This window comes from Octopus bimaculoides, chromosome 11, assembly GCF_001194135.2.
Source record: "Octopus bimaculoides isolate UCB-OBI-ISO-001 chromosome 11, ASM119413v2, whole genome shotgun sequence".
Taxonomy (NCBI): Eukaryota; Metazoa; Mollusca; class Cephalopoda; order Octopoda; family Octopodidae; genus Octopus; species Octopus bimaculoides.
The window spans coordinates 52,536,955-52,549,951 of NC_068991.1; the positions used below are offsets into that span (position 1 = coordinate 52,536,955).

General features: G+C 35.4%; 1 protein-coding gene across 4 annotated transcripts in view; it reads left to right on the forward strand.

Moving 5' to 3' along the window:
- LOC106880942 (mitogen-activated protein kinase kinase kinase kinase 5) overlaps positions 1-12,997 on the forward strand; it is a 122,122-nt gene that overhangs the window by 23,974 nt on the left and 85,151 nt on the right. For all 4 annotated transcript variants that reach the window (XM_052971794.1, XM_052971796.1, XM_052971795.1 and 1 more), the window contains exon 2: positions 8,717-8,774. In XM_052971794.1, coding sequence (XP_052827754.1) covers positions 8,717-8,774 — 58 coding nt within the window. The remainder of the gene's footprint in view (positions 1-8,716; positions 8,775-12,997) is intronic.

Sequence of the window (12,997 nt, forward strand, 5' to 3'; positions counted from 1 at the left end):
GACACGTAAAAGCACCCACTACACTCTCTGAGTGGTTGGCGTTAGGAAGGGCATCCAGCTGTAGAAACTCTGCCAAATTAGATTGGAGCCTGGTGTTGCCATCCGGTTTCACCAGTCCTCAGTCAAATCGTCCAACCCATGCTAGCATGGAAAGCGGACGTTAAACGATGATGATGATGATGATATTCCCCACCTGGAGGGAACACCAGTCTGTCATGGGATTATTAATTTTTAGCAGCTGAGTGGACTGGGACAACGTGAAATGAAGCACTTTGCCCAAGAACACATGTCATCCGGTCCAGGAATCAAAGCCACAATCTAACGATCATTGGTCCAACACCCTAACTACTAAGTCACATGCCTCCACTTACCTTTGCTAGGTTTACCTTAAGTCCTCTTAATTTTTGATTTGGCTTCTAAGCCAGGAATTCCCCCCTCCATATATATATGCATGTCTGTGACTTGCTACGTTGAAGAGGTTTCTTTGAAGGTTGTTATTTCCAATTTTTATCTCAAAACGTTGATGCTCTTATGTGAATTATAAAGCCATTCCTTTTGATTTTGTTGAGAAATATTCAAATTTTATTTTACATTGAATTCTTTTGACTCTATTCTTTATTTTCTCATTTCAATTTTGTTGCTGTTGTTCAGTGCCTCATTAAGTATGATAAAACAGCTTTATAATAAAATGTTCCAAGTTGTGATCCTCTTTTTATTCAGTGTTAATTTGTCCAGTTGTCCTCCATAGTTTTAGACACTAAGATCTGATTTTAAGTAGATTTGGCTGTGGTCTTTAGCATTTTGAGTGATCATGTAGAGGCTCCTGGTACATTTTCATTGCTGCTTATTCCTTTGTTTACTCTCCAAAATTAGTAAAATATTTTTTACTTTATAATTTCAGAATCTCTTATTTTTCATATCTTTCTAAATCTCTTTAACTCATTAACTTTTTAGTTCTTAATTATTATTTATTAAATTCTTTTACCACAAATTTTTCTGAAGAAAGAAAAAAAACGAACAAAAAGATAATTTAATCATGAGTGCGCATATTAAAAAAAAATGTATAATATTAATCATTCCAAGTTTTCTCTCGTTAAATATTTAACGAACTTCCATTAGTTCTTGCATAGTTTTTCTATTAATCTATGCAATATTCTTAAAATATCGATCAATTTGACATTAGGCAAGATATCTCTCTAGTATTTAACTCTAATTTAAAAGTTTTTTTATTCTCTGAAATTTCAGTGAGTTTTTTTTTTTGTTTTTAAAGCTGCTTATTTAATGAACTTTGAATTTTTTTTGTTTACATAACTTCATAACTTTCAACAAAATGTTGAGCTTAGGTTTGTGTGTCAGATATTAAAATTTGATGTGGTCTGTGGGTATAAAAATAGTTCTGTTGAAATAACTTCCTCTTATTTAGTAGCAGGAAACCTTGTTGTCAAAGAAGATATTAGATCTAGTGATAGATACCTGTCTACGATCATTTTAACATGGAATAATCTGTTGTACAACCACCTCTCCAATAATACCCAGAGTTCAGATCAAATGACAGCGCAGAGCAAAGGTGATTGACAAACACTGGTTTCAGTTGTGATGCAGATGTTTTTTCAGTTGTACAAAGTAATTTGAGCTCAGTAAGTTGTTCCCACCCTGTGGCATCTATTTGCAGCTAAGTAGACTTGGTTGTTTGTGAATTAAGCATGTAAGCTACACATGCACTACACTGCTGATGTCTGAACTACCAAACTCTTGGTTGACTGTCTTTAATCTTTTATTTGTTTCAGTCATCAGACTGCGGCCATGCTGGGGCACTACCTTGAATTTTAGTTGAACAAGCCGATCCCAGTACTTACTTTTCTAAGCCTGCTACTTGTTCTATTGATCCCTTTTGCTGAACTTCTAAGTTACTGAGATATAAACTCACCAACACCAGTTGTCTAGCAGTGGTGGGGGACAAGTTAACATCCACTGTTCAATGATGGTAATAAAATTTGTGCAGGGAAGGGCATCCAGCTACAATACCATGCCAAAGTAGACATTACAACATAATGCAATCTTTCAGACCTTTTTGATCCTGTCAAAAAAGATGGGTGTTAGGAGGAGATGATGATGGTGATGATATTGAACATGCTTTACATATGGACTACAAAACTCAAAAACAATCTTAGCAAATACACGTAGAACTGAAGTGACTACATTCCATATCAGTTATGTAACCATGACTAATTTAGCCCTTAACTATTGCTGGGACATTAATCTTGCACCTTGCTACAAAAGGTACACAAAGTTATTTTGTCCCTTGTCCATCCTCTGATTACCTTTGTTGCAAAGTAAGTCTGGTCTGTTCACTGAACACTTGCAAGTAACATTTAAATTGAGCATGTTGGTTTTTGCTTGCATAGTATCACATTACATAATAAGTTATGATAACTGATTGTGTAGAAAACTTTGTGGCACTCAGGGCATGTTGCTCCTATTTAATGTCTCATCTATTCATTTATGATTTAACTGTTGTTTACCACATGAGAAACAAAGTGAATTTAGCCTGCTTTTCTGCTCAACATTTAGTCTAAGTATCGGATATTCAGTCAAGTTATTACATAACAAGCAACATTCCTTCTTTGCCCCTATCAGGTTTTCTATACTGTCGTTGATTTACATCTAGGCATTTAAATATTGATAAGGTTTGTATCACAGTTGTCACGTTCACTGTCTGCCATATTCGATTATGTTAATCTTACAATGGCCTTTCCTTGTGTGAAGCTTGTTGAGGAACTTCTAGTTCTTGAAGAGATATTTGTTGGAAGACAACAGCTGTTTCTTAGTTGGCTTTGGTTGTTTGTCTTAAATACAGTTAACATTGCATCTCTTTTTTGCATGTTGGTAATTGCTGTTGCTGTAGAGAGTACATCAATGTAATGAATTGTGTTCAAAGAGCCTCTTTCCGAAATTGAAATGTTAGTGTGGAAGTCAAGAGCTCTGGCACTGTCAGCCCCCAGACCACATCCAGTTCACCACTATTGGGGCACAAATGGCTATCTACAAGTGCAAGCCCTCTGAGTCAGAGTGATTGTTCCAGTGCATCTCCCTCACCAGCCTCTGGGACAGTGCTTTTCCATGTTGTCCTCTTGGACCATGAGGCGGACTAACAAGCCTTTTTAGATATTACTTGTTACTTATCACTTTATTTAACCAATCATAATTTACTAAATTAGTTATACTATATTTAGAAGGTTCTAACATAGGCACAAGGCTAACAGTTTGGAGGAAGGGAAATGTGCGATGGTAATATAAAAGGTGTTGAGTATAAGAGAGAGAGTGATTTTAGACTGGTGTAACATTAGTATAGTAAAGTGTTACTAATCTATATGTTCATGGTTGATTGAAAATGTAGTTTGAGAGGCTGTGTTAGAGCAGACATTATTAATGATGACTTAACTAACATAAATTGTTTATGGAACAAATGTTATGATACTTTAATACTGTTCTGATGACTTTCCAGCACTGACATATCAAAGTTGAAGTCTAGCATGACAATGCTTAACTTTTTTACTTCTGACAGTTATCTTAAAATACCAACCAGACACTTATAAAACTATTTGAAACTAGTTGCATGGGAAAATATCAACTGGAAATAATTGTGTTGCTGATATTAGATTGAAGGACATTTATGTTTTCAAATTTCAAATGGTATCAGATCTATCAGCAGCAAACTGAAGGGTTACATTTCTTATACAGTTAGATACAGTTATTGATTAATTTCTCTGCTATCTTGTTAATAAGCTTTGTTTGTGTTTAACAATAGCAACAAAATGCTGGCAACCTGTGTCATTTTCAGTTTTATTGTTGTGTGTAAAGAAGGGCTTGTGAGGAATTTATTTGAGAAGAAGGATATGGTAGTGGGTAGGGAATTAGAAATGACAGACAGATGACAGAAGGCAGTTAGAGCACTTAGCAACAGTCCTAGATATTGAAGAATTACAGTAAAAGAGAACTTACCAGTGTCACCTCCCAAACTCTAAAACTAAACACTTTATCTAGTCATTTCTCTTTAGAACTGAAGTCAGCTGTGTGCATAGTCGCAAATGTGACTGTGTGGTAAGAGAAACTTGCTACCTAACCACATGGTTCCAGGTTCAGTCTTACTGCATGGCACTTTGGGCAAGTGTCTTCTACTATAACCTCGGGCCAACCAAAGCTTCTGAGTGGGTTTGGTAGACAGAAAGTGAAAGAAGCCCATTGTGTGTGTTTTTATCCCCCACCACCATTTGACAACTGGTGTTGATGTATTTATGTCCCCATAACTTAGCAGTTCAGCAAAAGAGACCAACAGAATAAGTACCAGGTTTTAAAAAAAGTACTGGAGTTAATTCATTTGACTGAAAAATTCTCCAAGGCAGTGCCCCAGCATGGCCCACAGTCTAATGACTGAAACAAGTAAAAGATGAGGTACTCCCATTTTACAGGCATCAAACCTGCCAAACTTCAAACTGAACATTAGTCATTTTATTTCTGTTAATGGATTTCTATAAATTTTTCTGTAGTAGCATGATGCAGGTTATTTGAATGTTGGAATATTTACATATTAAAGTGAGACTCTCTTTCTAAACATGTATAAAATGTATGTTTACACGATTTGAACTGACATTGCATCCGTAAAATAGCACCTTCTGCTAGAGCCTTGGGCCGATCAAAGCCTTGTGAATAGATTTGGTAGATGGAAACTGAAAGAAGCCCATCATTTTTACACACACACATACACGTGTCCTTTTTGTCTCTGTTTATCCTCCACTACCACTTGACATCCAGTGCTGGTTTGTTTACATCACCTTAACTTAGTGGTTCACCAACAGAGACCAATAGAATAAGTACCAGGCTTAAAGAAAAAAGTATTGGGGACAATTCATTCTATTAAAATTTCTCCAAGGCAGTGCCCCAGCATGGCCACAATCTAATGCCTGATATAAGTAAGCAGAAAAGAAAAGAAAAGAAAAAATTATTCAGGGAAGCAGAAACTCAAGTACCTTAATGGAAGTCTGTGAATAAAGTTCCACCAAAGAAATGATAATTCAAAAACCAGTATCATATTAATCTATTGTCAGTGAGCACAGGGTGGAGTAGGGGCAGTAAAAATGGTATTTCTATAATATTTGTCAGACAGTAATATATTGGCGTCACAAAGGTGATGAGCTGAGAGAATCATTAGTGTACCAGGTAAAATACTTAGCAGCATTTCGTCCGTCTTTATGTTCTAAGTTCAAATTCTGCCGAGGTTGACTTTGCCTTTCATCCTTTCAGGGTCAGTAAAATAAGTACCAGTTGAACACTGGGGTCAATGTAATTAACTTATCCCCCTTTCTTGAAATTGTTAGTCTTTTACCAAAATTTGAAGCCAATATGTTGGTATCGCAAAAATGAAAATGATGTAAACTATGATAAATTATGTCCAGAGATTTTGTCAGTGTATCTGTCTAGTGTTTAGTCCACCAGAAAATGATGTTCATGAATGACCAATGTTAGATGGTTCGAAATATAATCTGTGTCTTTTTATCAGCTCAAAACTGCAGAGAGTGTTGAATGTTTAGAATGAAATGTGTGGTAAATGACTTACTCTTTTGTAATGTGACTGGCTGCAAATTTGGTCTACAGAGAAGTTTTACAGTATGGTAAACCCTTTGAAACAGATTGTGTGGTACATGTTGGAGAAAGATAGCATCATAGCAATGTATTTTATAGTAAGGCTGTCAACAAAGGCAGTCGGTCAAAAGATGAGAAAAGTCAATTTACACTTTCATATATAGTAATATAATTAGTCTATACTTGGAATAGACCATTGCTATGTTAGTTCATTTCGGGTGAATAACCACTAGTCTTGTAATAAATAAGTCATTTGCTAGTTTAGTCTGGAATGTGGCAATTTCTAAAGAAATGCATGATAATGAAAATTTGTTGTTCCTACAAAATAAGACATTAGATTTAAATTTATCTCCAAATATGTGTAGAAGTAGGAATTAATGCCTCTGGCAGCAACAAACAGGTAGACTCTATAGTTTTGCATTTGTCAGGTGGAGGATGTTATTTTCCAGACAACATGGATTTGCAGTAATTAAAAAAAAAAGAAGAAAGTTAAAAATAACCTCTTGAATGTGAGCTTCAGAGAAGGAAAGGAGAAGTATTTTCAGAAAGCAACTTGCAGTTCTGGCAACTGCACTGCTATGGACATGTTATACTAATGAATAACTATGTACTACTAGTAGGTATTAGTAAAAGGTACAAGAGACAATTGTTGGCAAATGTAGATACAAACATTAGTTAGGTTAGTAACAAATCATATGGTAATGAATAAATCCAGTGAACAATTGGCTCTATGAAAATGTGATAATTATAAATCAGTGGGAATAATAACTAGCTTTCAAATGTTGTATCTAATATGCTCTACTTGTTTAAGTCTGATACTTATTCTATCAGTCACTTTGCCTGAACTGGTATGTTGTCAAGCAGTGCTAGATAGTGGGGACAAGCACACATATGATGGGCTTCCACACAGTTTCTGTCTACCAAATTCACTCACAAGGCATTGGCTAGCTAGGGTGCTCAAACCCAAAACAACATTGCAAGCTCCTTAACCACACAGTCATGCTTAAAAATATTTTGTAGTGTTCCTTTGAAGAACAAAATGATGAACTCCTGGCCATAGCTATTCCAGTAAGTACCTGGGAAATGCTGTCAACATTATATCATTTAAGATTTAAATCACTTATTGATTTCTTTATTACATTTTCTATTTGTTTCAGATCATTAGCTAATTAATAAAAGAAAATTTAAGTGAAGATTAAAATGAAAATTTCTTAATTGGTTTACTAATTCATATCAATAATTACTTTCTAGATAAGATCAGATCAAATATTTCTTTGATTATGCAATAACAGGAGAAAATGTGTTCACCAAATGTAGACTGACAATTGTTTTGATATCCATTTCTGAAGTTCCTTTATGTTTTTCTTTTGTAGTGACTATTAGAACATAAAATTTAACATGTTTATTTTTGCAAAATTTAAAACTTAAAGCAATTTTTGGCCTTCCAAATATTTGTTGTTTCTTCATTTGCATGCAATGCAATTGACTGAACCCAAGGAAAAGAATAATGAGAAAAGAACCTATTGTTACAACAAAACAACCTAGATAGTTAAAAACTGAAAATACTCTGACATTTAGATGTTTAAAATACATAGTCTCAGTGATGTATATATATCCCAAGTTCTTCACAGCACACAGTAAGACTGTGTGTGCGTGTGTGTGCATTTTAGAATATATTTCACTGTGAGTTTCTTAATTTTCTCATTTTTAATTTACACACAACCATTGTCATTTAACATCCAATACGACACAACATTCATAACAGTTCCATCCAATGCTCTAATGACTCTGCCAATTTACCATGCACACATACAGATACAAGATGTTTACTTTAAATCACCCCTCACCCACAGTACCACGAACAGCCATGTCCAAATAGAATCCACCTACATTCATAATGGATGTAATAAAACAAAACCAAGCCATTTATAACACATTTTCAGAAAATTTTGAAATTAAATGGATACTCTCACAGCCTTCACTTGTCCCCAACAAGGTCCTCCACGTAAGACTTAAAACAACCATTACAACAATTCCTGCTTCCTTGAATTACCAAACAAGGTATACATCTAGCTCACTCTTGATGCTCCTTGCATCGCTGCTGGCCAAAAAACTACCTGATACCAACAATACTTGTATGCTACTCAACTACCCTATTTGTGACACAGATGTGTATCTATATGTATACACAGTTTATCAAGTGAAATGTGACAAATGCAGAAATTACTGTATTGGCAGCACAATCTAGAAGTTCCACACCCAGATGAAACGACAGCTGCATACATGTACTTCCATGGTTAAGAAATATTTTGACAAATGCCAAATCTGCATTTTCACCACTGACCAGAATATTGGCAACTTGAGAATTAAGAAGGCCATTCAAATTAGGGAACATAAACCAAAGAATTGAAATGAACTCAATGGCATAAGCTATTAACCACCTCATTTTACCTACCTGCTGAGCTTATTTAATGTTTTCTCATGCAAACATACATTATATCACAATAACAAATTACAAAAGACCTCTGTTTTGATATGAACAAGTCAATCCTGATATTTAAATTGTCAAGCTATTGATCATTGGCTTTTCCAGCTATCCCTTTGCACGGCCATACTAATTTATGCCATGTCACCTGCTACTCTTGATACTGCCTACTTCAACAAATCACAACTGCTACTACCTTTGGTTCACAAACTAATTCAAACAACTCTTTGACCATATCACTGATATGACTTGTGAAGAACAGCTAATTCTCCAGATTCTGATTATTTTCTTTCTTTTATTAGAAAAGGGGAATTTATCTCCAAAATATAGTGTTGTTAAACAACTTGTATATGGTAATACAATACTTTTGGTTACATTCATTGACATTGTGTTATGTGTTTTGATCAACTCTTCACTTGCATTGCTCAAAGGTTTTACAAATATTTCATTTTTACATAAATACATTTGTAATTACATTTTGATTAATTGCTATTATGCAAATTGAATGGGATTTCACATTAATTTTGATAACAATAAATCTCTTTATCTGGAAATTATTAAAAAAAATTTTTGTTTGTTTTCTTTGTTTAGGCTCGAAACCTGAGCTCAGGAGATCTTGCTGCAATAAAGGTTATAAAACTTGAGCCTGGTAAGTTTTCTTTTCCTCTCTATATATAAATATTTAATCTACCAGGTGTCTGAGTGTTGAAGGTCTTTTCTTGGGGAGATGAAAAGGATAAAACATCCACTAACATTGAGGAATTAATATTTTCTACATTGTTTTTAAGAAAGAAAAAAAAACAGAAATAGTAATTATATTTTCACTTAATTTGTTATTGAAAACATTCATTTGTTTAAAATTAGTATTGTATTAGCAGAGCTACCCAGTAATGCTTGAGTATTGTATTAAGGTAATACAAGTCATAAAGGTTTCACTCGTTGGCTCATACAAGCATATAAATAGGTCTGTGACATACACACACTCTTATATGCACACATTAGTGCTAAGAAGCTATCCTAAAGATAGTGTATTTAGCTTTGACATTGGTTTTCATATATGGTGATCTTCCTTTTTAAAATAGTAGGATGTGTGATTTGAGGGGAAGTTTGGTTATAATTTCTAGCTTCAATAAATCTACAACGAAAGCCTTCCATCCATTTTTGCATATATCAAGAAATACATTCTCTATTTTCAACGCAGTAGAATGTGATGTACAGGAGCTCTGGTTGCTATTTTTAGCCAGCTGATCTACCACATAGAGGTTCCATTAGTTGTTGTTGTTGTTGTTGTTGTTGTTTAGCCTTGGGCTGAGTCTGGTTGAGCAAGCCTTTGATAAAACGTTTTCAGGAAGTGACCATTCTGTTTTAATATATCAAGGACTACTTTGCCTAATGTATTCTTGTTTTAATACTGTATTCAGATTGTTCTATCCAATGTAATATTTGTTTATTTATATTGTTTTGAATTAATCATGCATTATCTTGTAGTTTAGAGATTTCAATGATGTGATTGTTTAGTTTTAGAATGGCATTGTAGGGTTGAGGTGAGAAGCTGGGTCTGGCCAGCTGCAACCAGGGCTGTGGAATCGAAACAGAAAACTTCAACTCCAACTCCCCTACTATTGGTACTTTCGACTCTTCTATGTGATTAGTGATTGTGGTCTATTTTTCTGTCTCCGACTCCAGCTACCTCTTAATTGTTTCTGACTCCAACTTCACAGCCCTGGCTGCAACATAAAACAGGTTAAATATTTTGGCTTGATATAGGTAGTTTAAATGTTAATGGGTTAAGGAATATTTGGCTGCTTTATCTGGTAGTTTGGATGACTGCTCTGAGACTCTGCCATTAATTACCATAGAGATGATCCATTACTTGTTTAGACCCAAGTTTAGTCTGATACAGCAAATCTATGATAAAAGACTTTCTAGCCATGGCCATTCTGTTGTTCTGTATATCAGAACTACATATTTTTTTATGTCCTTCCTTTTATAAAGACTATAGTCAGAGTGGTATGAAAATGATTGATTTCAGTTTTTGTAATTGATGATTGATCTTCCTTTTTCAAGACATCACCTTTTTGTATATCGGGGATTGTACATCCTAATGTATTTTCAGACCAGACCCATAATAAAAGGCATTCAGACTCTCACTATCTTGTCTTTTTCTGCATCAAGACTATATTAGTCAATCATCATCATCATCATCAGCATTTAATGTCTGTTTTCCATGCTAGCATGGGTTGGACAGTTCGACCGGGGTCTGGGAAGCCAGGAGGCTGCACCAGGCTCCAGTCTGATCTGGCAGTGTTTCTACAGCTGGATGCCCATTGAAACAATGATGATGACAACCATGATCTAATTTGTTATTCTTACATCTTTTAGTATGTCTAGCTTACTACTTATATCAATTGGCATACCTCTGCACATCAGCAAAGGTTATAGTCACAAGTTCATATTTGACTTTTAAATGATATAATACATTACTCCTACATATTGTCTCAAGATTTGGCATTTTAAAGTCAATCATCTCCAAATATCTACTGCAACAATTCAAATAGTTGACTTAGTAAAAAAACATCAAATTAAAGCTTAGTAGGAATCATACATTTCAAACAATTAATAAACAAGAAGCTTCCTCCATTAATTTTGTTAATATTTTGGAAATGGATTATTTATTAAAATTTTAAATCATCTTTACTCTATTTATCATCGTCATCATCATCATTTAATGTCGGTTTTCCATACTGGCATGAGTTGGACAGTTTGACAGGAGCTGACAAACTATAGGACTGCACCAGGCTCCATTTGTCTGTTTTGGCACGGTTCCTTTGGCTGGATGCCTTCCTAATGCCAACCACTTTAGAGAGTGTACTAGGTACTCTTTATGGTGCCCCAGCACAGGAGCTTTTTATCAGCTTGGGTGCTTATTACATGATGCCATCACAAGTTTTACATGGCACCAGTTCTTTGTAAATAAATTAATTTCTTTTAAATTCTAATTAAAATAATTACCAAAAGTTGTATGACAGCAAATTTATCTTTAATATTAATAGATCTATGCTCTAAATGAGATTTTCCCAACTTATGTAATACTTAAAGCCTATCCCATAAAATCTCATTTTAATTATTCCATAAAAGATAAAAATAACCAAACACCTGTCAAATATAATATTTATTCACACTGTTTTGAATTAACCATGCATTATCTCATTGCTTTGAGATTTTGATGATGTGATTGCATATTTTTGGAATGACATACTTGGATAAATATGAGAGTCCAGATCTGATTGGTTCAAACATGAGACAAGTAGAATATTTATGCTGGATACAGCTGGTTTAAATGCTAAAGGGTTAATATAAATTTAATTAGCAGATAATTTAACAAAAGTGCAAACTTTATGCAAATTGTTATTTGCTTAGTTTGATCAGTTCCAAACCTGCACTTTTGCTCTTTGTATATCATAAGTGGAGGCGCAATGGCCCAGTGGTTAGGGCAGCGGATTCGCGGTCATAGTATCGCGGTCATAGTATCGCCGTTTCGATTCCCAGACCGGGCATTGTGAGTGTTTATTGAGCAAAAACACCTAAAGCTCCACGAGGCTCTGGCAGGGGATGGTGGTGAACCCTGCTGTACTCTTTCACCACAACTTTCTCTCACTCTTACTTCCTGTTGTGCCTGTAATTCAAAGGGTCAGCCTTGTCACACTGTGTCACACTGAATATCCCTGAAAACTACGTTAAGGGTACACGTGTCTGTGGAGTGCTCAGCCACTTGCATGTTAATTTCACGAGCAGGCTGTTCCGTTGATCGGATCAACTGGAACCCCCCCCCCCCCGACGTCGTAAGCGACGGAGTGCCAAACAACATATCATCACATCATTATTTAACATCCCTTTTTCCATGCTGGCATAGACTGAATAGGCTGATAAGATCAGTTTAGCTACAGGGCTCTGCCAGATTTTGTCTACTTCAGCATGATTTCTACAGCTGGATGCCATTCTTAACACCAACCACTTAAGAGAGTGTACTGATTGCTCTTTATGTGCACTGGTGAGGTTGCCACTGGTGCTGGCGACAGCATTCACTTATTTTGTTGTTTTTACATAGACACACACGTGCATGCATATCATAATCATAATTAATTCCACTTCCCATGATGTCGTAGGTTGGACGAATCATCACAGTATGTGTCAGCTCCCATTTGGTGTTACTCTTCTTGACAGGTTGAGAGATCATCTGTATGTTCTGTTACAGCATGGCTTCTACAGTTGGATGCCCTCCCTATCACCAGCCACATTACAGAGTGTACTGGATGCCTTTTAGTGTGGCACTAGTGCTAGTGAGGTTGTCTTATACCTTATCAAAAAACAAAAAAAGACTGCTTTGTGTTGTTCTAGATTGTTTAGGACAATAAAACCAACTGAAGAATAGAAAAGAGGGCAATTTTAGATGTTGAAATAAGGTAAAAGAGAGAAAGAAGTTACAGTATGAGGAAGAAACTTTTTCTCTAAACTTTGTTCAGTTCTATTATTATAACTTGGCCATCATTATACATGAGTTCCCATGGGTAGGTAGTGCTTAAGTCTTCTATTATGGCTTGGGGGACGATAATAAACAGAAGACTGCACTAAGCTATGGTGGACCCTACCTGCATGACAAATTTGTTGGTGAATCTAATTGTTCGCTCTGTACATGGCTTGCATAGCCCTCACAAACCATTCTTCTACCCCTAGCTTCCTTAGTGGCTGCTAGATCAATAGCAAGGGATCTTGTCAAAGACCATTTCCAGGTCGTGCTTAGTACATTAGTTTATCTTTAGCTAAGTTCCCTTTCTCTTCTCTCTCTCTCTCTCTCTCTCTCTCTCTCTCTCT